Below are 26,672 nucleotides of genomic sequence, written 5' to 3'. Positions count from 1 at the left end.
GACCAATCTTATATCACCCAGATCCTCCATCTTGAATGTTTCCAGGTTTTTTTCCCCTGTCATTTTGGAGATTTTAATGGCTCTATCATGGTTATTCTATCTCTCCTAGCTTGTGCCCTCCCCCCATGTCGACTGGCAGTGAGAATCGATTCTGCTATATGTATGATGACTCTCTTTGTCTTTTTCTGTGTACCTGATGTCACCTCTCTCTACTTCTCTTGCATGGCTGGCTATTCTCTTTCTTCCGTTTTGTCTCTACTTTCTTTTTTTTTTTTGCATCGTCGGTCATCGCGGAGAATCCGCATAGCATATGGAGGGACTCGAGAATTGCATAGAAGGCGAGAGTTGAGTACTAGAACAGGCTACATGCTGCTTGCCTGTGATCTTCTGATACTCTATTACTATCTTGCTAGTGTATCAGAAGAACTGAAATGCGTCAAAGTAGACGGTGGCTGTTTTTATACTTCAACTTCGTGTGACTGCTTGTATACACATACTCATATAAACACTTAGGCTTCACTTCACTGCGTACTGTCTAGTCACTCGTGACATTGTCAAATATAAAATACTCGTAATCCTCTTTTACTTTCTCTCTTTGAATGGTCCAGTTTCACCTTGTCATCTCTTCTCTTCTTTGTCTCCAATGCATTCACTCCTCTTCTCCATCACACTTTCTTCTCCTCCACAACTTCCACCTTCTTTCCTTCTCTTCTCTTGTTTCTTTCTTTCTTTCTTTAATAAAAATTGCAACATCGATTCACTTCAAAATCATTTGAAAATCCTCTGTAATTTCTCACGATGACCAACAAGGTTTGCAAATACCTCCCATGTCCTCTCATCCACAAACTGACCTTTCACTTCCCCAAGACTCACCTTCACCACTTCTTGACCCATCAGATCCTCTCGGTTTATTGAGTGACAACTCCCTCGAAGAACAACCTTCTAGCTATCCTCCCTTAGTGGGATCGCATCCAGAAATGCCGAGCACTTATTCCCAATCATCTGGAAATTCGATTCGTAACCGACCGAGAGTGACAAGCGAGAGTGAAATCAGCCATTTGGACCTCAACTTCTCCAGTGGAAATACTCGAAGCTCTCCACACTTTACCCAGTCAAATCCTCAGTTCCAGGAAAGATCCTATCCTAGCCAGTCTCAACCTCGTGGAACAGGGTATCGCCCTCCATTGTCTCAGTCTCAGCGTCTTGACAATCCAGGCTTCGGAATCGAACTTCCTCCTCGTCCATCACCACTTCGTGCCGAAGATTTAGAATCAGAAGCAGTTACCTCGGACAGTACTTCCTACGTCAATGGGCATTCAGACCTTCTTGCAAACCGTGCTCGTCGACATAATCAACAAATCCAGACTAGTCGTGCAGCGGCCATACTCGACCCATTAAGGCATACTTACTCCGGGGACGTTCATAATATAGGCTATGGATACGGATATGAAGATCGGTCTGCAGGCCCGCAAACTCAAAATTATCGCTCCGAGACGTCTTACTTCGAGGATACTCTGCATGAGATTCGTTCGTCGAGTCCAGTCCATGACCCGGATTGCGAGCCTCAAGTCATCCATCCGGATGTGCATAACTCGATGAGTCCTTTTGATATGGTGAATCCTGATTTCGTTGATTATCATGCTGCTGAGTTGGCGAGACAACGTGCTGAAGACATGATTGCTGACTCCTTCTCGTTTGATCATTTCATGAAGGCTAATTCGAATTCAAATTCGATGGACCGGAATACGGTTTTGTGATTGAGAGATTTATCGACGACGAATCATTGTGACTCGAAAGGATGATTTTGCTGGTGGTTTTTATATGGCAGACGCCAATGGGACTGGGGATACATATAGCTGCTTTCTTCTTCGCTCTTGCAGGCACGCCTTCTGTGCTGTGAGATGCACTCGTTCGTTTCTTTCTTTAAGGATTGTCGCTCGGTCAGGTACATTGATATTCAAGAGAGGACTCCTCACCCTCTGGAGGATGTGTTATTCACTCGACTGGTATGCTTACATGAACTATCAAGAAGCAAGTCCTGGATAGATTCAATCAAAGACTTTTTCTATCTTTGCCTCGCATTCCACAGAATCCTGGCAACACCATGCATTTCCCGTGAGCGGCTGCAGCTATCAATACCTACTTCTAGTAGTTGATGCTAGGAGTATAGTACCATATAACGGTAGAGCCCTAGATATCGCAAGGTTTCTATGATCGTGACAAGAAACATAAAAGGATGAACCCGAGTTTATAGAAACAATTATTATCATGATGATATCTCCGGGAGGTCTGGAAGTGACTTGGTGATAATAACAGTAGTATTATTCGCAGTAGTACCTATAGGATACTATCACCGCTAGTAGTATAAAAGCATCTTTATTCCCCAAATGTATCCAAACTCCTTCCTTTATATATGGCAGCACCATATGTACAGTCTTAGAACCGTCTATACCAATAAACGCCGCAGAATGAACAAGATTAGGGTTAACGCGACGAATCAAACCCAATATTGTTGAAAGACCAACAGAAAAAGATAGGAGATAAACGCCCCGAATGCAAGGAATGAAAGTCGGCGATATCAGGAGAAGTTTTGATCGACTTAATATAACGAGGATATGGGCTTTTGTCTATAATGGCGAATTAAATGGGATTTGAACGAGAAGCATTCCGATCGAGGGCGCAATCAATGGCGAGATTGGAAAGTTTCAAACTTTTGAATGAATGTGGGCGTCGAGTGTGGCTAATTATTGGATGTGCGTTTTGACAGAGTGATGAAATGATTGACATGATATGAAACAATCATGGCTGAGCAACGGGCCACCCATTGACGTACTTCAGTGGATTAAATCCTAAGAAGGCATCCTGGAGAGGAGAGTCCAAGTTAGTTGATATATCTCAATGACGTTGACCAAGGAATGAAGGAGGATCGGCAAGGGTGTGGCAGTTCATTTTGATCCACAGCTCGTTTTAGTATAGATGAATGGAAAATACTCACGGAAAATGAGACTCCGACGGTTTTGTTTTCTATATGGAGTTTAGCGAGGTCATTCTTGATGATGATATCCTCGGGGTTGAGGGTGGAACTCACGATAATGATAGTAAAGCACATCGGTCTCGCCGACGCGAATCACACCTTGTCCACCAGGGGCATAAGTTTCGCCATTAGATCCATAAATCACAGTCCCACCACCTTCGACGAGATCTTTGCCAGCCTTGTCAATGAATGGACCGCGTGGGCTCTTGGACCGGCCTACTCGAATGCTGTATCTAGAGGGTTATCAGTAAACAAGATTGAGTAAATAGGAATGATATATGAGGCAAACTCACTCCTCCCCAGCTGGGGGTAGATTATTCTTGTCCAGATTGCAGCATTTTCCATGGCTAAACCATAGATAGTAGAATCCATCATGCCACGACATAAAAGCACCCTCAATAGGATGGGGACCAGTGGGATCACCGCAGACGCTGGTGGCTTTTCGATTCGGAGAGCCACCTTTATTGGGCTCATATGCCAAGTGACGAGCATCAGGCTCAGTGGTACTCAGAGGTGAGATCAAGTCCTTTGCCAATGGGACCTGATAGATTCCCTTCCAATAGCTACCGAAGGTAAGATAGGCATCACCATCGGGGGTCACTAACGTGGCCGGGTCGATAGCATTGGAGTCTGTATAAGGTGCTATATCTGAACCATTGCCGGTACCAGTCTGCACGACTACACCATGGTCATGCCAATTGCCTGGACCAGGTGAGTTGGAGGTTGCAACACCAACAGCACTATCCCGACATCCAGCTCTGCTCACACTATAGTAGCAGTAGTAGATCCCATCCACGGCAATGACAGTCGGTGCCCACGGAGCAGCACGGTCTCCCTTATTGATCACACTGTTTCCATCTAAGACACTTCCAACATGTTTCCATGGACCGGCCATGCTTGGGGCAGTGTGGATGAAGATATGTTCGCCGACATTGTACAAGTAAAAGGTATCTCCCACATGGAGGATGGTCGGGTCATGCGTATGCTGGTTCGTTTGGCGAGCTGGTGGAAAGTTGACAACGGCATTTTCTTGCTGCGTTTGTTGATCGACAGCAGCAGTATCGGAATTATCGACGTCTCGACGATTCGAATTGATACTCGCACTCAAACCAAGAGAAAGAAAACCAACCAAAGCCAAGAGAAATAGCATTTTCACCCAGCGTCGAGGAATCGAAAAATGCCAAAGAGTCCGTATAGCCCACCCCTGTCGAAAGTCGTCTACATGGCCAAAAGGTGGCATCCCCGGCCGTGATATGTGCCCGCTCCTGACGATCATCCTGCTTACTCTGGATCCAGGCACTCATCGTTTGCAGTCACGACGCACGGCGGGCCACGCCTTCGACAGGGTGCGTTTGCGATGCGGGACACCTGCCCGAGGGGTTCTCGCCGTGAGGGATGTAACGCGGTCCACTTAGTATCAAATATAGCGGGGTCCACTGAGTGGGAATGCCTGCAAGGCACGGAATGTCAAAAGAAGAGAACTTGATGTTTGATTGATAGAAGGCTGATATGTGAATGTTTGTTGAGTGTGACGAATGCGGCAGGATTCGTGGCACGTTTCAGATATCAGCTAGAATGCTTTCAGTACAACTTCTTGAAAGATTTGATTGCTGTGATGGCAGCGATGTATTCAAGAAGATCCGACTGGCTTCTCTGTCACTGTGTACTGTAGGCTCGTCAATGGATATGAAGCAAGGGAGGAGCTCATCAATAGGCTTCAAAGGTCAAGTCGTCAGGTTTGCCGATCGGATGCAGTGGTTCCTGTCGATCATCAACCCTCTTCAAGGATCCACTCGAACCAACGAGGATCGTTCGTTTTGTTCTCCTTCGAAAGGGTCCATCAGGCACTTGGAATGTGGTCCTTGTCCGTTCTCGTCGTAGGGAAAACTACATCTACACGCCTTGGCTTCTTGGTTTCAGCCACTTGCTTGATGGACCCTTTGTTCCTCTTTTCACAAAGGACAAAACAAGGTCGCAGTCTTTGATGAACCTGGATTGATGGGGCAAGGAGGGGGCGCTGGTTGGATATCGACGGTTGAGGATGAAGTTGAAGTTTTTAGGGTTGCACAGGAGTTGCACGGGGAACGAGAGAGTAAGACAAGATCTTGTTTTCTTTTGATTTTAGACTAATTCAAGTAGGAACAAGTTATTATTTTTCTTGTGTCTTGCTATGGTCTCTGGTTTTAAGGGTTTCATTCAATAAAAAAAAAAGATAAAGAGTATAGGTAGTCTTATTTGATATGCATTGGTCAGAATCCCCCCTAAAGGAGACAATCGAGCTACAGCTACGTCTTTTTACCTGTAGAAAAGATGTTAAAAGAACAAAAGAAGTAGTAAATAATGGAATCAAAAGTGAAGAAGTGAAGTGGCCCCAGAAAAATCCCGAAACTCCGTCAAAACACCGTCTTCGCCCAGAATGAAGAAGAGTCGCGGATGTCTGCACTCTACCGCGCAACAATCTTGTCCACCTCGTCCTTGGCTTCAGTCCAAGTCTCGAGGTTCTTCCGTGCCCAATCCAAGTGACAACGAGCATATGCAACCTGTTGGATCCCGTGGTTAACACAAATAACAAAAGTGGAGTCTGTTGAGAGGGTGCAGCTTGCATACCATGTATCGCCGGAGATCGACTTCCTTGTCCTTCTGGAAGCGTCGCAGATCCTGCAGGACTCCAGCACTAGCGTCCTTGACGTCCTTTTCTGACACCTCTAATGCTTGCTCCAGCTGCGTCTTGTGCGTTAGAAAGGAGGAAACTTTACCGACAAGAACGAAGTGTGGAGAGGGGTCAATCTGCATACCTGGATAAGACTCTCTTTAGTCTTTCCAATCTGATCACGACGCGTCCGTTCAGGGTCCACATCTGCAAATCCATGAATGGCATGGCTGATGCGACCGAAAAGTTTATTCGACATGAAGCTGCCACTAGAAGTCTTTCTGTGAACAGGGGATGTTTGTGATGCATCCGATCTCTTCTGGGCAGGGCTTGCAGAAGCAGACGATGAGTTGACGGATTCACCATGCGTCGGAGGGAACTCTGAGTCCGCGGATGTCTCTATAGCATCGCCACCTTCACTGCTGGTAGCTGATGAGGTAGACAAGGAACGATGGGGCTTTGTGCCAGTAGATTGAGAAGTAGTGCGGTTGAGATACTGTTCAATTCTCTGAGCCTCGAGCTCGCTTCGCTCGAGGGAATCTAATAATGTCTTTTTTTTAGCCAATTCATCTCGAGTCATATCTTCTTGCACTCGCTTGAGTACACGGTACCGTAGTACGCCGCGGACTACACTCGCGAACTGAGCACTTTCGCGCATTGGTTCAGCAAAATGAGCACTCAGTGCACCGGAGAGTTCTTCCGTCTCGATATAAGAGGTATCGGCCGCTTGTCCAATTCGCTCGATAGCTGCCGCCACTGTCGGTGATTGTTCTGACAAGGAAAATCCGTTGTAGCGAGCACCCAATTCCATAAGATCGGATGAGAGTGAGGAGAGATGGGATAGCGTCCGCCGGTTTACTTTCTCAATGTTTCCCTGTAACAGCAATTCCAGCTCCCGTGTCGAAGCCTCGAAATTCACAAAGTATGGGTCTAATTCATGCTCGCTCAGTTTGCGTGACTCTGGGGGAAATCTTCCAAGTATCTCCGGGCCAGGATGTGTCGATGGAGGTCCATCTGTTTGTTCATTCGGCGATGAAGGTGATCCTGCGCCTCCACCAGGGGATGGCGGCACAACACTACCATGCTTTAGTTTCGCAGATGAGGAGGGAACGGGCAGCCAGCCATGAGCTTGTGTTGGATTGGCGGGATCGAGGGGAGGAGCCTTGAGGTTGTTTTTGGGCACAGAAGAAGCGGGATGAGAATGTAAAACCTCGTTCTGTGTATAAAATTAGCATTCCAATCTTCCTGTGCAGAAGTAGCTCCAATCCAACCGACATACCCAGCTCACGTTGGGGTCTAGAAACCGCCACCAGACACCATCTTCACGGATCTCTTTCATTCGGCGACATCGGTTCAAGAAAACAGCTAGCATGCGCTTGCGTAGCTCGATAATGGCGGTGTCTTCTTTGGCCTTGGTGGGCTTGGCAGCATAGTCCGCCATGCTATGCTTTTCGGGGATTGGAGGAACAATGAGGGTCGGATGAAGGTTGACCAAGGTCTGGCGTAGCGATGCAAACTCGGAATATCTGCGTCTAACTTCAATGTCCTTAAGATTCCGTCAGTTGCCATGGCGCAAGCTTCTTGGGCGGTAAAGGTCCATCCTACCGCTGTTCGTATAGTGTAGACGATAAAGCTTCCACCTCCTTCATGATTCTTCCCGGCATCGGTTATCATGATTAAGATGTCTGGGTTCTCATATAGAATTTGTTCGATCCGACTATCGTAAACACTCTTCCTGGTGTATTGTTGACTGGCAACACCATAGTCGGCTTCCTCGGGATCACTGAGATCCTCCGCATGAGAAAGGTAGTCGGGGGGGATCTATATTCGAGTCACGACTAGAAGGAGGAGTGGAATCATGATCATAGATTGCTAGTCAAGGTCAGAATGCGCAAAGGAGTCGGTGCAAACCCGGCAGCCTCAAAGAGTGAGGAGAGGGGAGCTCACGAGCGGAGAGGGCAGCCGAATGTAACGAATCTGACAGGCGGGCCTCATGTTGATCAAATGCGCCATAAGGATTATTATCCTCGTCGTTCCACATTGTCCCGACTTCTTTTATGTTTTGAGTCAGTTAACTTGAGAAGAAGAAGAAGAGCAACAGGGAAGGTCGACGGTGGCTGACGGGAAGATCTGCGGGGGAAAGCCAAACGTCACCGGGTTGGGGTAGGGCGGTGAGTAGCAACCAAAAATGCAGAATAGATCAATAACCCTATTGATTAGTTGAATATAAACCTTTATATTCACTCCTGAATATCTTCCAAGATATTCAGGAGTGATTCAGTTATTGATGAGTTGTGGAGACGTAGTGATATGTATCAATCAGTGATTGATAGATTGTAGCGACTTACAGACCGTTGGTTGCACAAGATTGTGCGCAAACTGGAGGCATGTGGAGATATATCATGACAGTATCGTATACTAGGAGACATAACTATTAGATAGTATGTGGTAAAATCACAATATTTCTCCACGCAGCAAAAGCATCAGTAATGTTTGTGCTGCATGGTACAATGAGTCGACAGAGATTTTGACCACTTCATCTGCTGCTCATTCTACCATTTCTGCGACTCGTGATTGCCATGATCATCATTATGGTGAGCTTGCCACTCATCCCACCCCCCGGGCATATTTGTAGATCCATGATGAGACCGATGCTCCTCCTCGGCGTGTTGAGTCCACCCGCCTGTATCGTGATGGCCGTGATCGTGGTTATTGTCATGGTTTTCATGGTCCCAACTCACAAATCCTTCCTGCTCGTTATTGTTATTGCTATTGTTGTTGTTGTTGTTCTTGTCTTGATGATCCTCATGTTGTTCTGTTCCAGCATGACTTCCCCGATTGGAATGAATTGGTGTCCATCCTTGATTGCTATGTCGGCTGGGTTGATCTGGGAGCTGATTCCATCCATTATCACTGGGTTGTTTAGGCTCTTCCTGCTCATGCCTGGGATCCTGTCCCTTTCCGCTACCTTTGCCTTTGCCTTTGCCTTTCCGTTTCTGTTTCTGTTTCTGTTTCTTCTGTTTCTTGGTTTGTTTAGCGGACAGCTGGCGCTGACGGTTATTAAATCCGTTGATCGAAAGGACACTTCGACGACTAGGAGATTTATGATGAACGTGAAATTCAGTGCCCTGGAGCTTCCCTTGGGCCCGTCCAGTGCGCATGGCCTTCTTTGGCCGAACCATATTCACTTCCTTGTTTCGGCTCATGTATCGATATGGCGCAAGCTGTACGGTATAAGGATTCTTTGATTGAAGTCCAACTTCGACGTCGATGTTGTTTGGGATACCTTCTCGTGCTCGACGGTAGTAAGCTTTACTCATCGCAGTTTTCTTTTCGACATGCCGCTTAGCGAAGTAAAGACAGACCCATACGACAATGCAAGCCACAATGATCATGCAGAGAAGAACCAAGATCGTGAAGGATGGCCTCATCGTGATCAGCGATGCCGTTGTCCAGAAGATTGAACACCGAAATGGATGCAAAAAGGGCGCGTCCGTAGAACAAGATGGAGAGAAACAAGGTATTCAGCGTAGATACTCAAGGAGCTTCAGGGGACGAAAAAAAAACCCAAGGTTGTAGAATATTTCATGTTGTGAGTGTGGAAGTAGGAAGAGTTGAAAGTATAAACATTCGGAGGGCACGCGGGAATGCAACAAGAGCCGCAGAAAGACATCGGTGAACGACGGATTGGAATTTCGCGGAAATATTGAATTCTATATTTGTCTATGGCTAAGTTTTTATTTTTACTTTTTTTCACAGGAATCTTATAATCCCAGATCTAAGCCAGTCTGAATCCTTACAAGCCACTGTCCATGAAGCGATGCCGATTGACCACCTTCACGCAACAACTGCAATTGTGCACGGAGAGCCTGTTGCTCAACTTCCAAATACCCTGGAACAACAAATCCCGGCGAGGCTAATGCAACTGAGATGCTGATGACGCGCACACCAAGGGCGAAGGAGTCCGGATTAGAAAGCCATCCCAAGAGACCATCTTTTCCGTCTTCTTGGGATACCAGCAACGATAGATATTGTAACCCTTCTGAAACCCAGCTAGATAACTGACGCAGCAGGGTCTCAGGACAGGCATTCTTTTTCAAGTTGACCAGCACTGGAGACCAAACATCGACTTCTCGTACGTAATCAATGAACAGATTTTGTTTTTCCTCGACGAAAAAGAACAGTATTTTCCCGACGATACTCCGCAATCAGGTCAGAGACAGCGACAAGCTGTGTCTGGTTATCAGAGCCGCTGATCCGAGGTTCCTGTCCAGTTAGATATCGGATGACCCGGCGGGCGAACTGAGCAGAATCAGAATACTCCTCGGATATGAATCGAGCAAGTAATGAGCTTGCATTCAAAGGGCCCAGAACAACGGCAATTCCGGGCGAGACAGGAGAATATGAGAGAACCCAAGATGCCGTGGACGCAGCAACATCTCTAATTTCCTCATCATCGTCGTTAAGGAGGTCATAAAGAATGAGATAAACATCCAAAAGTATGGAATCGACTCTAGGTGTATCACCAGAAGGTCGGAATCCTCGAGAAAAGCTGCGGAGAGACGAAATCGCGGCATAGCGGGTCGTAAATTCCTGTAGACGTTAGTGTCCTTTCTTTATGTCGTATAGTGAGCTGAACAAGACTTACCGTTTCTTCGCTCAAAGCGGACCGTAGTTTGATAGTCCAGTCATGAATCTCCCGATTGAGCGAGACAAAGTCCAATCCCTCAGTGGATGTGCGTATGGCAAGGAAGCACCCTTGGAGACGAAGTCCGGCATCGGTGGCCTGTCTGTTCCAGTTCTCAAAATCTCTCTGCGGCTGGAAAGCCCGTTTGAGATCTTCATATGGTAAGTTGAGCCGAGATATCGTCTCAGGCTCCGATGCAAGCTGCTCTTCGAGGATAGAGGCCAGGTTTGATGTTGCCGCTATTTTCACGGCGGATTCGCACTGGCCTAGGATCAGGGATGAATACAGACCAGCGATCGGCTTGATGTATCTTTCCATCAGGCCAGGTGTCTCATCAATCTTTTCGCAAATCCAAGATGCAGAATCTGGGTCAAAGGCCGCTGCTGCATTGAAGAACGTGGGCAGGGATTCCCAGGAGTGTGTGGCAAGTGTTGTCAATACTCTGCACCAAGCAAGAGATCTCCGAAGAAGAGAGCTTGCTCGGGTTATACTGGCAAGTCTCCAGTTTGTTTGAGAATCATCGAAGACATAATCCATAATGCCCTGAATGTCGTGCTTTTCAGAAAGATGTTTAATGAGAGCGGCAGCCCGACCTAATTGCAAAGAACTTAGCCCAAGAACCATGTATTGGGGATGTGGAACTCACCTTCAATATTGGCTTGAAAACTACGCTCCAAGGTATCATTTAGAATTTCGACCAGTGTCGCTGCAACAAATGGGGGATCTAGCCACAGGGAATGCAGTGGCTAGAACATGACTGATGGTAGACACAATGTTGTCGAAATGAGCTGCTAAGATTAGTATTATTTAATGGTGGTAGTATTCATCTTGATAGACTCACAGGTCCAGTAGACATCAGTTGTCGCCGCATACCGTCGTAAAGAGAATCTCACGGAGAGAACCGTTCCATGGACATAGTTCTCCGTAACAGGTCCGCGCAGGCGATCAACAATGCCAACGATATCGGTCAGTATATTCGTACGAGAGAGCAGAGAAGCATAGACACGTGCTGCGTGCTCTCGAATGCCCCAGACCGGGCTCTTGAAATGCTCAGAAACCAGGCCACGGAGCGTGGTATCATTGCTGTCAGCAAGAGTAGGAATTTTCTCGCCGATTGATTCCAACGCAGGGAAGATACGCTCCGTAATAATTTCTGTTCCTTCAGCTGCAGAACCCTCAGATGTAGTCAAAAGACTAGAAAGTAATTCCAGTAGGCCAGGATACTTAGGGAAAGAAATCTGAGATCCTGGCTCTGATCCAGAGTCGCCACCAAAGCCCCCACCCGTGTTAGGCATTGCACGACACATGCGAGTGAGGAGAGCCCGGAACAACATCAGACCAGAGTTTCGTAGAGCCCAAATAGGCGATGCAAGTCGTTCGGCAGAAAGAGTGAGTGCGGGCATGACAAAACGTTCAGTGTGTGGGCCCAGCTTGTTGTTAATAAAGATATCCTTCAGACAGTTCATAGCGTGAACTTGAGGCAATTCCAGATATTGCTTTTCCTTGTTGTATTCGACTGGCAAACGGGAAATATCATGCAGCTCGTTTAAGGCCTCCCTAAAAAATGACGTACCAGGAGCAGCACATAAAACACCAGTGATCAATGCTGGAATACCGGCAGACCGACGAGTGAGCTTGGAAGCCGATTCGAATATCGTCTTTTTGGCTTGCTGATACCACTTTCGAGGAAGCGCTTGAATAGATGGTTCCGATGTCTTGCTGCAGCGTGAGCAACATGTCGCAAAAGTATTCGAGACTGTAGAAAATGCGCCTCTGTGTCGTAATTCTGCCAATTGTGTGAAACTCGTTTGTCCAACTTTTTCAAAATCTGCGAGAGCAAGCCCATCTACGCCATCCGGACCGTAGGTGACATTTGCCATCGTGGCATTTAGTAGCAAGCTAGATTCCCGAAGGGCTCTCCAAGAGTAAGACAAGATATCCTTGGGACCAACAGACAGATCTTCGATAGGCTCATCGGTGTGTCCCTCTGGGGAGTCAATACATAAAACGGGTTTGACTTCTTGCCAGACACGTTCACAGATGTTCACAATCCGCGAGTGTATAGATTTCCAGGAACCGGATCTCTTTTCGGAGGAAATTAGACTATGAAAGTGTGGCATGAGGATGATGTATCTCAAGCCAGAAATGTAACCATGTAGCGGGACCTCACGCATGGTGGAGTTGAAAAGCCCCTTTGGGGAGGAAAGGCGTTCTTCTAAGTTACTAATAATTTTGTCCACAACGGAGAACTTCGTTGACCACCAATCGGAGCTAGCATGTGATGAATCTTCCGACAAGGCAGCACAGAAGAGGATGTGATATAGGCGTGCAACAGTATCCGCATGGTCAGCTCGACTGGTTTTGCTTGCTGTATTTTCAGCGCGGGATAAAGCATCGGTCAGGCGCATTCCGATTGCAACCTGCTGATTTGCTGTATTGGAAGAGGCGCCAAACAGAATGTCTCTTGGGAAGAGGTTGACGATCGATAGCGCAGTATGGCGGACTTCTTCGAATGGGTCGAGTAGAAGGTCAACCAACAAACGCAGTAATGATCTGCTGAAAACTTCAAAATGGAATTTCCAATGCGTTTGAACTTCGGATTTCGCTGGCGGGACGTCTGCTCGTGGATCTAGTCCAGATATTACCAAGAGATTAAGCGCCTTCAAAGCGCTGATATGGCGTGCGTAGGACGCAGTGACACACAGATCCTTTTGCAAAAGATCAATGTATATCTCGAGGCACTTTCGCGTCTCTTCTTCACTTCTGCTAGGACCGGCACTTTGTTGACCGGAGACAGACTGAGAAGCCTCTAGTGCATCTTCATCTTTGATGACACCGCCCTTTAATCTAATAATAAACTTGCGGGTTAGACTCATGATCTCTCCTCTGCTGTAGGCATCAGAGTCTGCATGCATGGATGGAAGGCCTCGTAAGATTGCATTTGTTGCGGATGTCGTGAGCGGCTTAACAGTTGACAGCCCAGTGATCAGCAAGGATAAGGCAGCCACTCGGATCTTGGGTTCGTTGTGAAATAGGAATCGACCGACGACTTCGCTCTTCAACACCAATTTCGGAGGCATATGCTTTTTATTATCACCGGGTTTGGAGGAGTCAACTGGAAAGGTCAGCGAATATACTCGGCGTGAATTGAGGCTAGATCTTACAGTCATCGAGGACGAGATTGGATTTTTTGCCCATCTGAAGGGTTGAGAACAGCAGGATTAACTCCGACTCCTCTGCATTGCTCATATCACCTGCGACGAAGTTTTTGAAAGGAAGAGAGTCGACAAATGACCTAAATCCGGCCGGGTCAACTGCAAATAGAGGCTCGAGAAGTTGACTAGAAAGCAATTCGATACTTTCCATATTCAGAAGGACCATGTGCCTGACAGGAGCCACCCAGAGGTTGGAAAGAATTCTTGTCGATGACTCGGACTTCAGTCTTTGGAGAAAGGTCGCAATCAGGCCACCAGCTGTACCGGATAGTTCACGGTTGTTCGTCTGGGTCAAAAGACCGAGAAAGAAAACATTTGTGGAAAATTCCTCATCGAAATCATTGGACATGAGGTCAAGAGCAATATCAGAGTCTCGCGTGAAGAGGGTATTGCAATCCTTTTTCGAAAACAGGCACCCATCGCTCACGATTCTCGACCAGCCAGTTTCGAATCAAATGGATAAATTCGAAAGGAAGAATTGCATTCTTGCGGATAACCCATTCAAGACAAACCAGAGATCCCTTGAGTCGAGATCGAGGCTCGCCCAATACAACACTAGGAAAAGTTGCAGTCACAATTTTCTGTTGGATAAAATGTCTAGTGTCTCCTTTGAGATATTTGGCCAAGATGGTAGCCAGTGAGCCCAAGAGAAGCTTGAGTGCTTTGGGCTTAGCATCCTCATATCGACTGAGAAATATATCAAAAATAGTCATCCAATTTCTCGGATCAAGCGCCAATTGCTTTGTTTCCTCATTTTGGGCATTGGACGCAGCATCTAGAAATGCAGATGTCGCATTGCAAACCGCCATACTATGTCCGCTGGATAGGGACGGGGTGGATAATGTCAAAATCAAGGATTCCCACACCCTGGTGACTTGCCTGGAGAGCACAGTTAGTTACTCTGTATACTGTATTTCGGACCATTTCCCGAGTGCCTGCTTACCCAATATCTGTGCTATTCAACGTCAACTTCACCAATGGTCCCTTAGTAATTGTATTCAAGGTCTTTTCGGGCAAGATTTGCACACTCTGGACGATTTCCTCCATCTCCAGTGGAGGAGCACCTCGTGTGCTATGAGATGAATTGCCTTCCATTGCCAGTGTCATTCCCACCAACCTCGAGCAATTTCAATGAATATCTGACAGAAGTGGAATGAATCCACGCAAATCGTGAAATTTCCAATGGCAGCCCGCACTCGATGACTGCCTCAGGCATAAAGTGAGAGGATCCCGCGCTATTCCATATCGGGTCTAGCCCCGGCATAACAATTCTCCTCATCTCCGAGTCACGGGATCTCCCGGGACCGAAGTTTTTGCTGGGCGACTCACTCTGTGGAGCTGCGAGATTCAAGGCGTCTCTTCTCTTCTTCGTCCACTTTAATCTTATCTCCTTCGTCATCCTCCTTTCTTCTTTTTCTTTTTCCTTTCCACATTCTCACTTTTAATCATGGCTATCTGGGATTCACTTGGTGGGCGCAAGGAAGATAATGCCGTCCAGACATTTGATCCTACCACTACTCAAGATGCCACAGCCTTCCTCTCCGAAGTCGCCGATCCGACAAGACTCCATCCCCTGGCCGGTCTCAATCAGGATACTCTAGACTATCTGTCCCTCGAGGACTCCGCGCTCGATGAAACTCCCGGTTCCCGTTCTTTCCTGCCTTCCCGCGGCTGGTCCGACGATCTTTGTTACGGTGCCGGCACCACATATTTGGCCGCGCTGACAATCGGAGGCGCTTGGGGTCTTGCGGAAGGCCTTAACAAGACACCCGCCAATGCTCCCCCCAAGATTCGTCTTAATGGTGCGCTGAACTCAATTACTCGTCGCGGTCCCTTCCTCGGTAACTCCGCCGGTGTTGTCGCGATGGTCTATAACGGTTTCAACTCGGCCATCGGTTACACGCGCGGTAAGCACGATGCTGCTAACAGTGTTGTGGCCGGTGCCTTGAGTGGAATGCTTTTCAAGAGCACACGTGGTGTTAAGCCCATGATGATTTCGGGAGGTATCGTGGCTTCTATTGCTGGTGCTTGGGCCGTACGTATCCCTATGTCCCTAAACTGTGTATGACTGGCTTGATCCAAATTCGCTAACTCCAACTAGGTGACGCGACGTGCCTTTTTCTAAATCTTCCGGTCCGACCAGTAAAATATTCCATACCCTTTCTACTCGGTGAATCACCTCCATACCCGCTCTCCGCCACTTTTCACACGACCCCTCGGCGGTAGAGGCTCACCTCAACCATTCTCAATTTCTACCTGCGATGTATTACAACGGCTTCTATATCTTTTTCCCTGCGGATCTCTTCACTCTGGCGCTTAAAGCATCCATGTTTCGCATTTCTGCGTGGGTTGGAAATGGGGTGTGCACTTGGGTTTGTACTTTTTATTATCTGCTTTTCCCTTTGTTTGTACATAGAAAAGTCTCTTGCATGCCTGGGGCTTATTGACAACGACGTATATTCCGTCTCGTCTTGTATCCTTAATACTGCTAGTGACTTCCAATAGAGAACTATTACGCCTTCTATTACATATGGATCTTGGCTTGGCCATGCACGAGTACTTCGTCCATGAGTACTTGATATTTGGCTCTAAATTATTGACAAAAGTTGACGTCAAGGACGAACCCTTCTGACGCCTCAGAGAAAGAAAGTGGTTATATAAGACCACATGCTGATATTCACGGAGACATACTGGGTTTTCGCCATACCATCTCGCAATTGGAATACAGACGAGAGTTGAAAAAGCATCCAAGTGCTCCTCATTATACAGCCTAGAGCGCAAGCCCAACCCCCGAACCAATAAGCAAAACCCCAATCGTCACCACGGTAGCCTTGGAAACAGGGTGAGGCCGCAGGGATGTAGCCCCAGAAGTCGAAGTCGAAGTCGAAGTGGCAGTGGAGCCACTCGAAGTGGATGTACTGAAAGCAGTTGCCTCTGCGTTGGTCGTCTTCGCATCCAAAGTGACCACGCCGGTTCCAGTGGCCGTGGCCGTGGCTGTTGCGGTAGCATTCGCATTTGTATTGCACCAAACTTCTCCAGGCTCGGCGGCCTTGATGAGACATTCAGCCAAGGTTCCTACACTTTGATCCTGAGCTAAGCAATAGTAGTCACAGCCGTCATATTCGACCACCGAAGCGGAAGAGCAGCAGTTCACTCATGATGGAAGAGTAGTTGCTCTTCATTGGCATTGCACAAGCGGCATCGTGGGTTGGGATGTCATAAAGCTTAGCGTGACAGCTTGAAGTGGCAGCGGCCGAAGTGGTTGTCGCTGTACTACAGCATATTTTCCAAAATATGCTGCTAATAAAAGTGGAAACAACCTTTTTTCCACGTTTATTCGGAAGTACAAGACGACCATGACACGTCTCTGGGTAGCTGCTTTAGCCGATCCTTAGCTTTTGTAGGGCTTTTTGTGGACATGAATTAGGTCTATGATGGTAGACCTGGATTGACCAGCAAAATGAAGTTGGGTCTATATGGTGGATGTGTCACAACTATGGGACCACCTAGACCCTCATTGAAAACATGACCCTGACAGTGTATTCCAGTGAGTTGCTATAGTGTATTATTCGGCTGTAGCTGTAAAACACTATGAGGTAGTGCCTCACTGCAGCTTCTCAGGTTCCACTGCACCTGTGTGTAGCTTCACGTCCAGGTCAACACTATGAAGTTGATAGACCTCCCGAAGTCTTAAAATGCCCGTATATCACTGCGTATAGAATAGACCCAGTAAGACGATATCTGCTCCTAATTCTAGTGTTACCTAGTAGACGGTATGGATGATACAAAATTTGAGCCCGGTGTCTATTCTGGTATCAATGCACTGGCCAACTGAATTCTATAATCATGGTACCTACAGGGGTATGATAAACACCACCAGGATTTTGAAGTCTTAGTAGACATGCGACTAGCTGCTCGGAGCAGCTGCGCATTGTGGGGATAACCTCGATTGTGGCACTTCAGGGCCATACACTAATTTCATACTGTACTTTGTAGGGAGATATAGATCTCTGTGGAGACTGCGGAAAAAGATATAACAGGTGCCACAACTGGTAGTCAACAGCCCTGTCTATATCCCTGAAGGGATATAAATAGAATATTAATGATAGTATCGAATACTGTAGATCTTCTCAATCTCTGATAGCCATCTCAAATTAGTACTCATGAAGTAATAGTAAATATCGTGCTGGTCTTGGATTTTATATTGAAAATCTTCCTACATGAATGAGTAACGAGTATCAGAGGATTGGAAGGTGAACAGCATCACCGATGCCAGTCACAAATATACCGAACCCGATCTCGTATAGGTTTATTCTTGTAGCATCACCTCTGTATAACTTCCGAATACATCAATCCATATGTCTAGATATACTCAATTTTCTCAAAATGGAAGTTCCAGCCAGAAAGGCGGCCAGTGCCGAAGCGGGGAGGCAAATCGTGGGAATTTTATGAAATTATTCCACTTCAAATCTTCAACATCTACTTTCAATAATAAGACTGCCCCATGGGAATGACGAATAGGTCCCAATCTGATAATGTGAGAGCCCCGAAATTGCGCACCAAGACATTCACCGGCTGTTGGACCTGCCGAGGCCGCCGAGTCAAGTGTGACGACGAGCGCCCGGTCTGCAGACGCTGTCTGCGGAGTGGGTGGGTTTGTCAGGGGTATGGTTTGCGTCTAGGATGGTCTCCTTCACCAGGAACTCGCTCGTATCGAAGGCAGATTTGGTCCTCGACTCCACAATCGACGCAGGACTTGTCCTCGGCCGCCGTCACGGCTCTCTTGGCCGATCTTGATGGATGCTCGGCCGAGGGCAAATCCCATCAACGTGGGCCTTTCTCGGTATTCTCCGCTACGAGTTCAGGTTCTGCCATTGGTTATGATAATGACCATCGTAATGGGACAGAAACCAGCTTGAGTCTTCCTAGGGTGCAGGCTCAACCTTCATTATCTAGTCTCCCGGAGAAGGGAGACGAGGCCCAGCATACACCTCCTCCCTTTGAAGATGTGCTGAGAATTCATGATGAGACTAGCGATAAAAATTCGTCTCACAGCACGCCCATCATTCAATTGATGACGCCTACAATCTCTTTGGGTAACGACGCTAAGAGCAGGGAGTCCTCATTGACATCATTTGAGAATCCTGACAGTCTGAACGAGAACCAGAATACCGCCATCTCTACGACCAACCAATATCACATATCCAATCCCGAGCGAAGAAGAGAAATTTCGCAAGATGGTTACTCTCCTCCGACAGATTTATCCTTCATGTCTGCCATCAATCCGGTTCAACTTCCCAGACCCGAAACGGAACTCGTTCATCACTGGGTTGTCTTTTTGAGCGGAAATATGCTGCTGATTGACACCCCGGACAATCCATGTCGGACGATATTCATGCCAATGGCCTTAAAAGGGCTTGATGCGGGACCAACGGAATCTACAATTCATCTATCTATATTCCATGCTATATGTGCATCCTCTGCATTTAGTCTGTTCCATCTTCGCCGCAACCCTCGCTACCAGTCATTAGCAATGCATCATGATCAATTGGCTTTGCGCCATTTGAGATACAACCTGCAACAGGCGCGGCGTTTAGATGAGGCGACACTGGCTGCAGTTCTTTCATGTATTACAGCGGAGGCAATGTCTGGGCGGAGGAGTCGATGGAGGACCCATGTTGCTGGCGGATTGGGTCTTCTTGAGAACGAGGTGAAGGAAGGCTGGGTTCCAGGTCCGATAGCCTCCCGTTTACTCCAGAGTTATTTATCTCTTTCCTCACTTTGCAATCTTCCCATGTCAACTCAACTGATCGAGTTGCTCAATGGCCCAGCAGAGCTAAGACACTACCTTGAAAGATCACATGGCATAACGACACCCCTGGTCCAGTTCCTAGCGCAGATCACTACCATGGTGGATTCAAAAGCTACAATCTCGACTCGAGAGCTAGATGAAGTCGAATTGCAACTTTATCTCAACTTTCCGTGTCTATCTACCCCCAACGCCCCTGGGTCAACCATCATCCAACATTCCTTAAACTCCTTCTATTACGCGACCATTGTCTTCTTCCGACGGACTCTTCGTCATGCACGCCTATCAGATGTACAAGAGCTCGTGGAAAAAGCTGTACACGAATTGGAGGCAGTTGATGCCTTGAAAAATGACAGCGGCGGATGTGCCTACAACTGGGCTAGCTTTGTTGTTGCAGCCGAGTGCCAACGCCCAGATCTTCAATGCCGGATGCTGGCCTCATTTGATAAAAAAGTGAAGCACGGCATTGAAAATACCAACATTTTGTTTGAAATCGTGAAGACACTCTGGGATAGGAGGGCCCAAGCTGGCATTGACGTGGATATCCAATGGCAAGAGATTGCGAAAGAAGCCGATTTTGATATCATGCTTGTTTAGATAAGAATATGAATATAGTTCTAAAATTTTCATAAGTGTACTCTGACATCCCTGAACTAACTCTCAATTCAATTATCCCCGTACTATAATCTTCTACAGGTACTGCAACGGTGTCCTAACTATTCAAACAGTGTACCCTCCATCAACCACCAGCGCAGCTCCACACATATAACTACTCATGGGCGATGACAGAAACAAAAGTGCATCTGAAACTTCTTCCACTTGTGCAGGTCGGCCGACGGGGGTCATTTCGAATGCAAGGTTCATTGATCCTGACTCAATCTGTTCTCTGATGATAGGAGTATCAACAAAGCTAAGAAAAAATACGCTCGTCAGCTCGTGAATCCCTACTTCTATAATGTGAAGTGTTCAAAAAGTTCTTACCCTGGACAGATTGCGTTTATACGTATCCCTTGGCGAGCGTATGCTTTTGCATCCTGAATTATCTTAGTCTTAGACTCGACTCGTAGGTTGGTGGATGCGACTTACCATTTTGGTGAGACCAACGACAGCTACGTAAACCATCAGCCGATAAGAACTCTCAAAGAATAAATCAATCGAAAACTCACCGTGCTTCGCCGCCGTATAATGGGGGATACTGAAAGGCCCAGGAGGTCCTCCAACACCAAACATCGAGGAGACATTGACGATCACACCACGACCCTCACGGGTTCCACGGGATCTAAAAGAAATAAGTAATTGATGGCCATGTATATACTAACATCTGACTTACTCTTGCTTCAGCATCTGTTGAATCAAAGCCCTTTGGCACAACCACACGCCTGTCTGGTTGACGTCGATCACCTTCTGCCATTCCGCGAGTGACATATCAGCAGTCGGGGTAGGGTTGCCACTTATCCCAGCACAATTAATCCCAATTTCAATACTTCCAAATCGCTCGACGGTTTTCTGTATCGCGGACTCGACCGATTGCTCATCTGCTACATTTGCGTGAAGAATTTCCACCTCTATTTCTGGGAATTCCTTGCGAAGCTCGTCGCGGGTTTGCTCCAACAAGGACGTATTCAGATCGACAAGAAAAATGGCGCGAATTCCATGATTGGCAAAGGCGAACGCTGTACTTTTGCCGATCCCTTATTGATAAGTTAGCTCAATAGATTCATCGATTGTTCTTTGGGCAGATGGACAACGAGAGCGTACCGGAGCCACCACCGGTAATGAACGCTGTTCCTTGGACCTTGCAAGCCATTTTGAGATTGGCGATATAATCAATAAAATCAGACTAGCAATTCTCAAGTTTTTGAACCAGGTACTGGCTCAAGAGCTAAGCGCATAAGGCAGATATAGATCTGGCGAACTGAAATTTGGTCTCAATGGATGCGGAGATGACAAGTTCCGGATGCATAGTTGAAATAATTTCTGCTCATCGAAACACATTCTTCACTGTGTCAAACACGTTATTGACACATAATTAATGCCATGCATTTTCGGCTGTGGCGCTGTGCGACATCTTGCAGTTCCGAAGGTGTGGAGTCTGTAGAAACCTTCTCGCCGTAGACTCCCTGTTTGGGAGATACCGATCTATACGCCCGTCGAGGTCATATTCCGAGAAAGAAACTCGAACAAGAGAGAAATTGTGGTTCCAAACGGCTCGGTATACTTCATATCCGAAGTATTTGGCTCGTTTCAGGGGCTTTCAGTTTGTCTGTCGTAATTAGTGAATGCCGACATGTTAAAGCGGCTCGATTCCGCAGCCTTCGAGGTTCGAGCTGTGTGAGTTACGACGCGAGAGTTTATGGTATCCGGTCTATTATCTCTGAGACGCCTCTCAAATCAAAGAATAGCAAAATGACCCGGTCAGATGCTCACACTGATGTTGACGCTATTGTCATCGGCGGGGGCTTTGGAGGATGCAACTCGCTCTACAAGCTTCGACGGCTCGGTCTGTCAGTGAAGCTTATCGAAGCAGGCAGTGGCTTCGGTGGTGTCTGGCACTGGAATAGGTACCCCGGTGCTCGTGTTGATACCGAGATGCCATCTTACCAGTTCAACATTCCTGCCGTGTACAAAGGTTGGAACTGGACAGAACGCTTTCCAGGCGATGAAGAGCTGCGAAGGTATTTTCAACATGTTGACAACGTCTTGGATCTGAGCAAGGACACCTTTTTCAATACCGTGGTCAATCGTGTTCACTATGATTCTGCAACATCTCGATGGATTGTTCAAACCGAATCTGGGCTCAGCGCAACCTGCAAATATCTCATCGCCGCCACTGGGTCATCCCACAAGAAGCATTATCCTAATTTCAAAGGACTGGATAAATTTGGCGGCAAGCTTATCCATGCAGCCGATTATCCAGATTCTCTTGATCTGAAGGGAAAACGAGTGGGTGTGGTAGGAAACGGTGCATCTGGTCTTCAGATTGTACAAGACCTCGCCAAACAAGACTGTGATCTGAAAGTATTCATTCGAACGCCGTGCTTTGCCATCCCGATGAAACAGCGTCAGATTTCTGCGGAAGAGGCTGAGATGATGAAGGGTTACTACGATGGCATCTTCGAACGTAGCTACAAGTCTGTTACTGGATTCCCACACAATGTTCGCTTCCAATCTGCCCACCAAGCAACACCCGAGGAGAGAAAAGAGCTCTTCGATGAGCTTTGGGCGCGTGGTGGATACAGCTTTTTGGTTTCCAACTACTACGATTTCCTTCTCGATGAAGGAGCAAACTCAATCTTTTATGATTATTGGGTTCAAAAAGTTCGAGCTCGCATGACAGATCAGAAGAAAATGGACCTCGTCGCCCCGTTGAAGCAGCAGCAGCTGGTTGGAACCAAACGACCTAGCCTGGAGCAGGACTACTATGAAATGATTGACCGGTCGAATGTAACACTCCACGATTTGAAGAAATCGCCCATTCTAGAGTTCGATTCTACAGGAATGGTGACTGGCATTGGCGATGAAAAGCAGCACCATGGTCTGGACGTGCTCATTTTTGCTACAGGCTACGATGCCGTGACTGGTAGTTTATTGGATTTGTCAATCTCAGACAAGAACCAAATTCCTTTGACCGAGAAATGGAAGAATGGTATTCTCACCCACTTGGGAATGATGGTACCGGATACCCCCAACCTGTTCATGGTATATGGACCTCAGGCTCCTACATCGTTGGCCAACGGGCCGCCCTTTATCGAAATGGAGGTGGATTGGATCTGTCAAGTCATTGAAAAAATGCAGAAGCAAGGTTTCCGGTCTATCGAACCTACACAAGCGGCTGCTGAAGCGTGGCGAGAAGAAGTCGTTGCTGTCAGTCAGCACACTCTCTACCCTAAGGCTGACTCGTGGTATATGGGTTCTAATATTCCTGGAAAGCGACGTGAGCCACTCATTTATCTTGGTGGTATGCAGCGATGGTGGAAGCGATGCACAGACGGCTTGGAGACATGGGATGGGTTCAATACATGTACTTAGACACGGCAAAATCCGTCCAAGTTACGGATCAACCCAGCCCGACCCATCGTGGGGTTTGTATCCAAGTCTTCAACCTATCGTAGATTCTGGATTGAAGTCAAAAACCCAGAATCGCCGATGAAAGCCCAGTGAATCTCTATCTCTTAGTGTAGCGGAAACAGAGTAAACAGGTCTACGTTTATTTAAGAATGTGTACCGCAACTGCTATTCTGAACAAAATTAGTAATGTAAGAGTGAATTTCTGTGGATTTTTCGGATTTGGCTTTTTAATCCATTTAATTCAGTAGATTACTTTGATCGTTCTGAAATAATCCAAAATCCGCATGGATTGCTTCGATTCGTCTTGGGTTTTGCTGATGTCTATGAGCAGTTTCTGGTATGGATAGGCCACTGGATTTGTAAGATTATAGTCCCTTTGTTTTCCGCGTCGCTTCTTTGAATAGCTTGGAATACTATAACCCGAATTTGACAGGTCAGATGTTGTGAATTACAACTACTTTTATAGAGCAATCCAGAAAATACTTGTCGGGCTGGACAACAGGAAGGTTCCGGTCCGCCTTCTCATATGTGTCAGCTCCAATTGTTGCCGGATGACTCATTACGACTCATCACATGAGATGCAGTATAATAGTGTATCATTGGCCAAGGTGTATATTTTTTTTCATTGTTTCTCAGAAATGGCTACACCGTAGGTTACGGTGTAGTTATATGTTATCGTGTAGCCATATAATACACTGTTCATGCCCCAAATTATCATCCGGTTTGATATTTTAAACACTTATTACATCTCACAGATGACGAAGACTGCCTCGTGATCCTAAAGAACTATTCGTGATAATGACGAGTGCAAGAGACATTCTTATTCAATTTGAGACAGAAAGCGACGCGCCGGCAATAGAAAAAGTCACCTCAGCTGCATTTATGAATGCCGAGCACACGGACCACAATGAGCAATTTATTGTTCGCGCTCTCCGTGAGGCGAACCAGCTATCAATTTCGCTAGTCGCAGAAGACAAAGTCACAAATACTGTTGTTGGTCATGTTGCAATCTCGCCTGTAAAAATCTCGACTGGGGGTGAGAATTGGTACGGACTAGGGCCGGTATCTATTGTGCCTCAATATCAAAATAATGGTATAGGGTCGTTGTTGATAGAGCGCGCCCTGACAGCCCTTCAAAGCCACAATACGGCCGGTTGTGTTGTATTAGGGAACCCGAAATATTACACGCGTTTTGGATTCAAGACAGTTCTTTCTCTGCAACTAGCTGGAGTGCCACCGGAATATTTTATGACTCTTACTTGGCATGAGCCAACACCTACTGGCATGGTATCATATCACAAAGCTTTTGAGGCGAAAACTTAGCTAGCAAAGATACCTATCTTTGTATTCCATTTTTAAATCCAGAGAATCCACAGCCTTCCGTGAATACATCGTACACTTGTCAATAACAATATCGCACATTTGGGTTACTTATATATCACTAAAATGGGCGTTTTTTTTTCTAATTTTAAGGAAACCTTGTTCAATCATGCCGATTAGGGCTTAGTTTTGCTGCTAGCGATGTATTGGATATCAATCTCCCTAGTTCCGAGCATCAAAGAATAGCAATAGCATTTGGTGGGCTCCCGACAGCACCTGGAACATTCAAAGGAGCAGAAGTCAAGAGAAATGAATATCTTTGCTTCTCTTGACAAAGGACCGCCAGCCTTTCTAAATCCCACAACTCGCCGAGTGGCATACCAAAAAGCCCGAGACACCACTGATGCAGAATCAAATTTGTGAGTGGAAGTGTCTCGCCATTTTCCATTGGAGGCATAGCTTCCACGGCTAAGTTGTCACTTGCAATAGCGGCAAAATGGTGGTTCCAAAGCCAGCGTGCCATTTTCACGGATCCTTCAACACCGCAAATGTTGTGGTCGGCCATCGCAGCGGCTTGTTCGGTGCCGTTCATTTTTCCCAAGGCATCTGTCACCCCGAATCGAATGATAATGATATCCCCTTCTCTAAACGTAACTCCCTGCTCAGCTGCCACGGCTTCGATATCCGATGGTCCAATTCGAAAGCCGGAAAATGGAGAGTATGAAATGCCCTTCCTATCAGCATATGATTTGTAGTCGATTAGTACACCTCGACCGGTGATGCATCCGCGACGATGCCAATCTGTAAAAATTTGAAATCAGCGCAGAGTACATCATTTGACTGACCAAGAAACATACTATCGAGAGTTGGCAGCTTTTGCGTCGCGCTATTGGGGTCTTCCATTTCGGCAATGGTAGGTGTGACTCCATTGTACGCTTTGCCAGATGGTAAATGTAAGAAGTGGCCTAATTCAGAATTAGAGATGAACAAATCTCGAGTTATTCAATTGACTGACAAAGACTATCCCACTGGCTGCTTGCCTGGGTGTTGAAATCGACCTTGGTTTAGTTAATACCCCGATTCCTCTTCATTCGAGTCAAGTCTAAGATCATACCTCATCATCAAAGCCATAATGTAGACCGGCTGATGGATCCTCCAATTTCATCACCGTATGCTTGAGGCTTTTCCTGAAGTAGTTTGGAGATTTGATACTTCCGATTGGCCAACTATAGCTTCAGTGTCAGCATTTCTCTGCATAAGAATATAGTAGAAATGCACGCTGACTTCAGTGATACTGAAATGCCATCTTGCACCTCATGTGCCGCAGCCTTTACCATGTCTGGCGTCAGCAGATTCAAAGTACCAAAGGTATCCTTCTCTCCATCCCGATCAAATATTCCCCAGGCACAACCCTGGGGCATACCTTCAACCCGAGGCAGATCATCGAAATCAGGCAAATTCCAAAACATTGTTATCTCGGGCTCAGTGCTGAATGAAAGAGTTCAACTTTCATATGAAACATAACTCTTTCCTCCAGAACTATATCGATACTGCACTCAATCCCGGAAGGGCTGACACCGAACATCCGACTAGATGTCGTCTTTCCGGGTAAGTCGTAATAGGCAGCGAGGTGCGAGGCTAGTCAAGCCACTAAAACAGTTGAGGGTCTGTGGATCGTCCCGCGAGACTCGCCATGGCCTTCCTGAAGGACTCATCCCCACAATGTGGAGCCTTGATCTTACCGACCCTATCCTTCGGATGCGGGTGAAGACCACTCCGTGAGCATTGGCGCAAAATTTGGGGCAAGAAGTCATAGTTGGTGTAAATTTTCAAAAAAATTGTGAGAACCGGGACGAGGCGTCTTGGGGTCCGTTCAGGGTAAGTGGTTA

General features: G+C 46.8%; 12 protein-coding genes across 12 annotated transcripts; 5 read left to right on the top strand and 7 right to left on the bottom strand.

The window, feature by feature from the left end:
- Nucleotides 1-977: 977 nt before the first annotated feature.
- Nucleotides 978-1,757, top strand: N7469_003318 (uncharacterized protein; the record flags this gene model as incomplete). Its single annotated transcript, XM_056642238.1, has 1 exon — nt 978-1,757. One exon carries the CDS (start codon nt 978-980, stop codon nt 1,755-1,757), a length of 780 nt encoding a protein of 259 aa, XP_056501650.1.
- Nucleotides 1,758-2,799: 1,042 nt separating this feature from the next.
- On the bottom strand, nt 2,800-4,184 carry N7469_003317 (putative endo-arabinanase; the record flags this gene model as incomplete). Its single annotated transcript, XM_056642237.1, has 4 exons — nt 2,800-2,862; nt 2,996-3,024; nt 3,089-3,267; nt 3,328-4,184. The coding sequence occupies 4 exons, from the start codon at nt 4,182-4,184 to the stop codon at nt 2,800-2,802; spliced, it is 1,128 nt and encodes a 375-aa protein (XP_056501649.1).
- Nucleotides 4,185-5,465: 1,281 nt separating this feature from the next.
- Nucleotides 5,466-7,544, bottom strand: N7469_003316 (PX and BAR domain-containing protein; the record flags this gene model as incomplete). The annotated part of the gene is given in 6 exon segments (XM_056642236.1): nt 5,466-5,574; nt 5,642-5,761; nt 5,830-6,900; nt 6,964-7,210; nt 7,222-7,505; nt 7,521-7,544. The coding sequence occupies 6 exon segments, from the start codon at nt 7,542-7,544 to the stop codon at nt 5,479-5,481; spliced, it is 1,842 nt and encodes a 613-aa protein (XP_056501648.1). The 3' UTR covers nt 5,466-5,478.
- Nucleotides 7,545-8,236: 692 nt separating this feature from the next.
- N7469_003315 (uncharacterized protein) lies at nt 8,237-9,115 on the bottom strand (the record flags this gene model as incomplete). Its single annotated transcript, XM_056642235.1, has 1 exon — nt 8,237-9,115. One exon carries the CDS (start codon nt 9,113-9,115, stop codon nt 8,237-8,239), a length of 879 nt encoding a protein of 292 aa, XP_056501647.1.
- Nucleotides 9,116-9,448: 333 nt separating this feature from the next.
- N7469_003314 (uncharacterized protein) lies at nt 9,449-14,681 on the bottom strand (the record flags this gene model as incomplete). The annotated part of the gene is made up of 9 exons (XM_056642234.1): nt 9,449-9,816; nt 9,881-10,277; nt 10,333-10,964; nt 11,018-11,042; nt 11,104-11,159; nt 11,213-13,486; nt 13,536-13,958; nt 14,014-14,465; nt 14,530-14,681. The coding sequence occupies 9 exons, from the start codon at nt 14,679-14,681 to the stop codon at nt 9,449-9,451; spliced, it is 4,779 nt and encodes a 1,592-aa protein (XP_056501646.1).
- A 352-nt stretch (nt 14,682-15,033) lies between these two features.
- N7469_003313 (protein transporter TIM23) lies at nt 15,034-15,711 on the top strand (the record flags this gene model as incomplete). Its single annotated transcript, XM_056642233.1, has 2 exons — nt 15,034-15,621; nt 15,688-15,711. 2 exons carry the CDS (start codon nt 15,034-15,036, stop codon nt 15,709-15,711), a joined length of 612 nt encoding a protein of 203 aa, XP_056501645.1.
- A 645-nt stretch (nt 15,712-16,356) lies between these two features.
- N7469_003312 (uncharacterized protein) lies at nt 16,357-16,744 on the bottom strand (the record flags this gene model as incomplete). The annotated part of the gene is made up of 2 exons (XM_056642232.1): nt 16,357-16,679; nt 16,741-16,744. The coding sequence occupies 2 exons, from the start codon at nt 16,742-16,744 to the stop codon at nt 16,357-16,359; spliced, it is 327 nt and encodes a 108-aa protein (XP_056501644.1).
- A 1,346-nt stretch (nt 16,745-18,090) lies between these two features.
- N7469_003311 (Zn(II)2Cys6 transcription factor) lies at nt 18,091-19,992 on the top strand (the record flags this gene model as incomplete). Its single annotated transcript, XM_056642231.1, has 1 exon — nt 18,091-19,992. The coding sequence occupies one exon, from the start codon at nt 18,091-18,093 to the stop codon at nt 19,990-19,992; it is 1,902 nt and encodes a 633-aa protein (XP_056501643.1).
- A 123-nt stretch (nt 19,993-20,115) lies between these two features.
- Nucleotides 20,116-21,202, bottom strand: N7469_003310 (SDR family NAD(P)-dependent oxidoreductase; the record flags this gene model as incomplete). The annotated part of the gene is made up of 6 exons (XM_056642230.1): nt 20,116-20,305; nt 20,377-20,429; nt 20,482-20,504; nt 20,562-20,674; nt 20,726-21,086; nt 21,154-21,202. The coding sequence occupies 6 exons, from the start codon at nt 21,200-21,202 to the stop codon at nt 20,116-20,118; spliced, it is 789 nt and encodes a 262-aa protein (XP_056501642.1).
- A 599-nt stretch (nt 21,203-21,801) lies between these two features.
- N7469_003309 (flavin-containing monooxygenase) lies at nt 21,802-23,424 on the top strand (the record flags this gene model as incomplete). Its single annotated transcript, XM_056642229.1, has 1 exon — nt 21,802-23,424. The coding sequence occupies one exon, from the start codon at nt 21,802-21,804 to the stop codon at nt 23,422-23,424; it is 1,623 nt and encodes a 540-aa protein (XP_056501641.1).
- An 837-nt stretch (nt 23,425-24,261) lies between these two features.
- Nucleotides 24,262-24,786, top strand: N7469_003308 (GNAT family N-acetyltransferase; the record flags this gene model as incomplete). Its single annotated transcript, XM_056642228.1, has 2 exons — nt 24,262-24,499; nt 24,563-24,786. The coding sequence occupies 2 exons, from the start codon at nt 24,262-24,264 to the stop codon at nt 24,784-24,786; spliced, it is 462 nt and encodes a 153-aa protein (XP_056501640.1).
- Nucleotides 24,787-25,018: 232 nt separating this feature from the next.
- N7469_003307 (cyclase) lies at nt 25,019-26,252 on the bottom strand (the record flags this gene model as incomplete). Its single annotated transcript, XM_056642227.1, has 5 exons — nt 25,019-25,584; nt 25,641-25,748; nt 25,799-25,841; nt 25,898-26,009; nt 26,068-26,252. 5 exons carry the CDS (start codon nt 26,250-26,252, stop codon nt 25,019-25,021), a joined length of 1,014 nt encoding a protein of 337 aa, XP_056501639.1.
- Between the last annotated feature and the right edge of the window lie 420 nt (nt 26,253-26,672).

This window comes from Penicillium citrinum, assembly GCF_028827155.1.
Source record: "Penicillium citrinum strain IBT 23319 chromosome Unknown utg000003l:1.0-4596430.0:1.0-4598250.0, whole genome shotgun sequence".
Classification (NCBI taxonomy): Eukaryota; Fungi; Ascomycota; class Eurotiomycetes; order Eurotiales; family Aspergillaceae; genus Penicillium; species Penicillium citrinum.
Note: the sequence above shows the minus strand (reverse complement) of the source record. Positions and strands in the feature narration are given on the sequence as shown.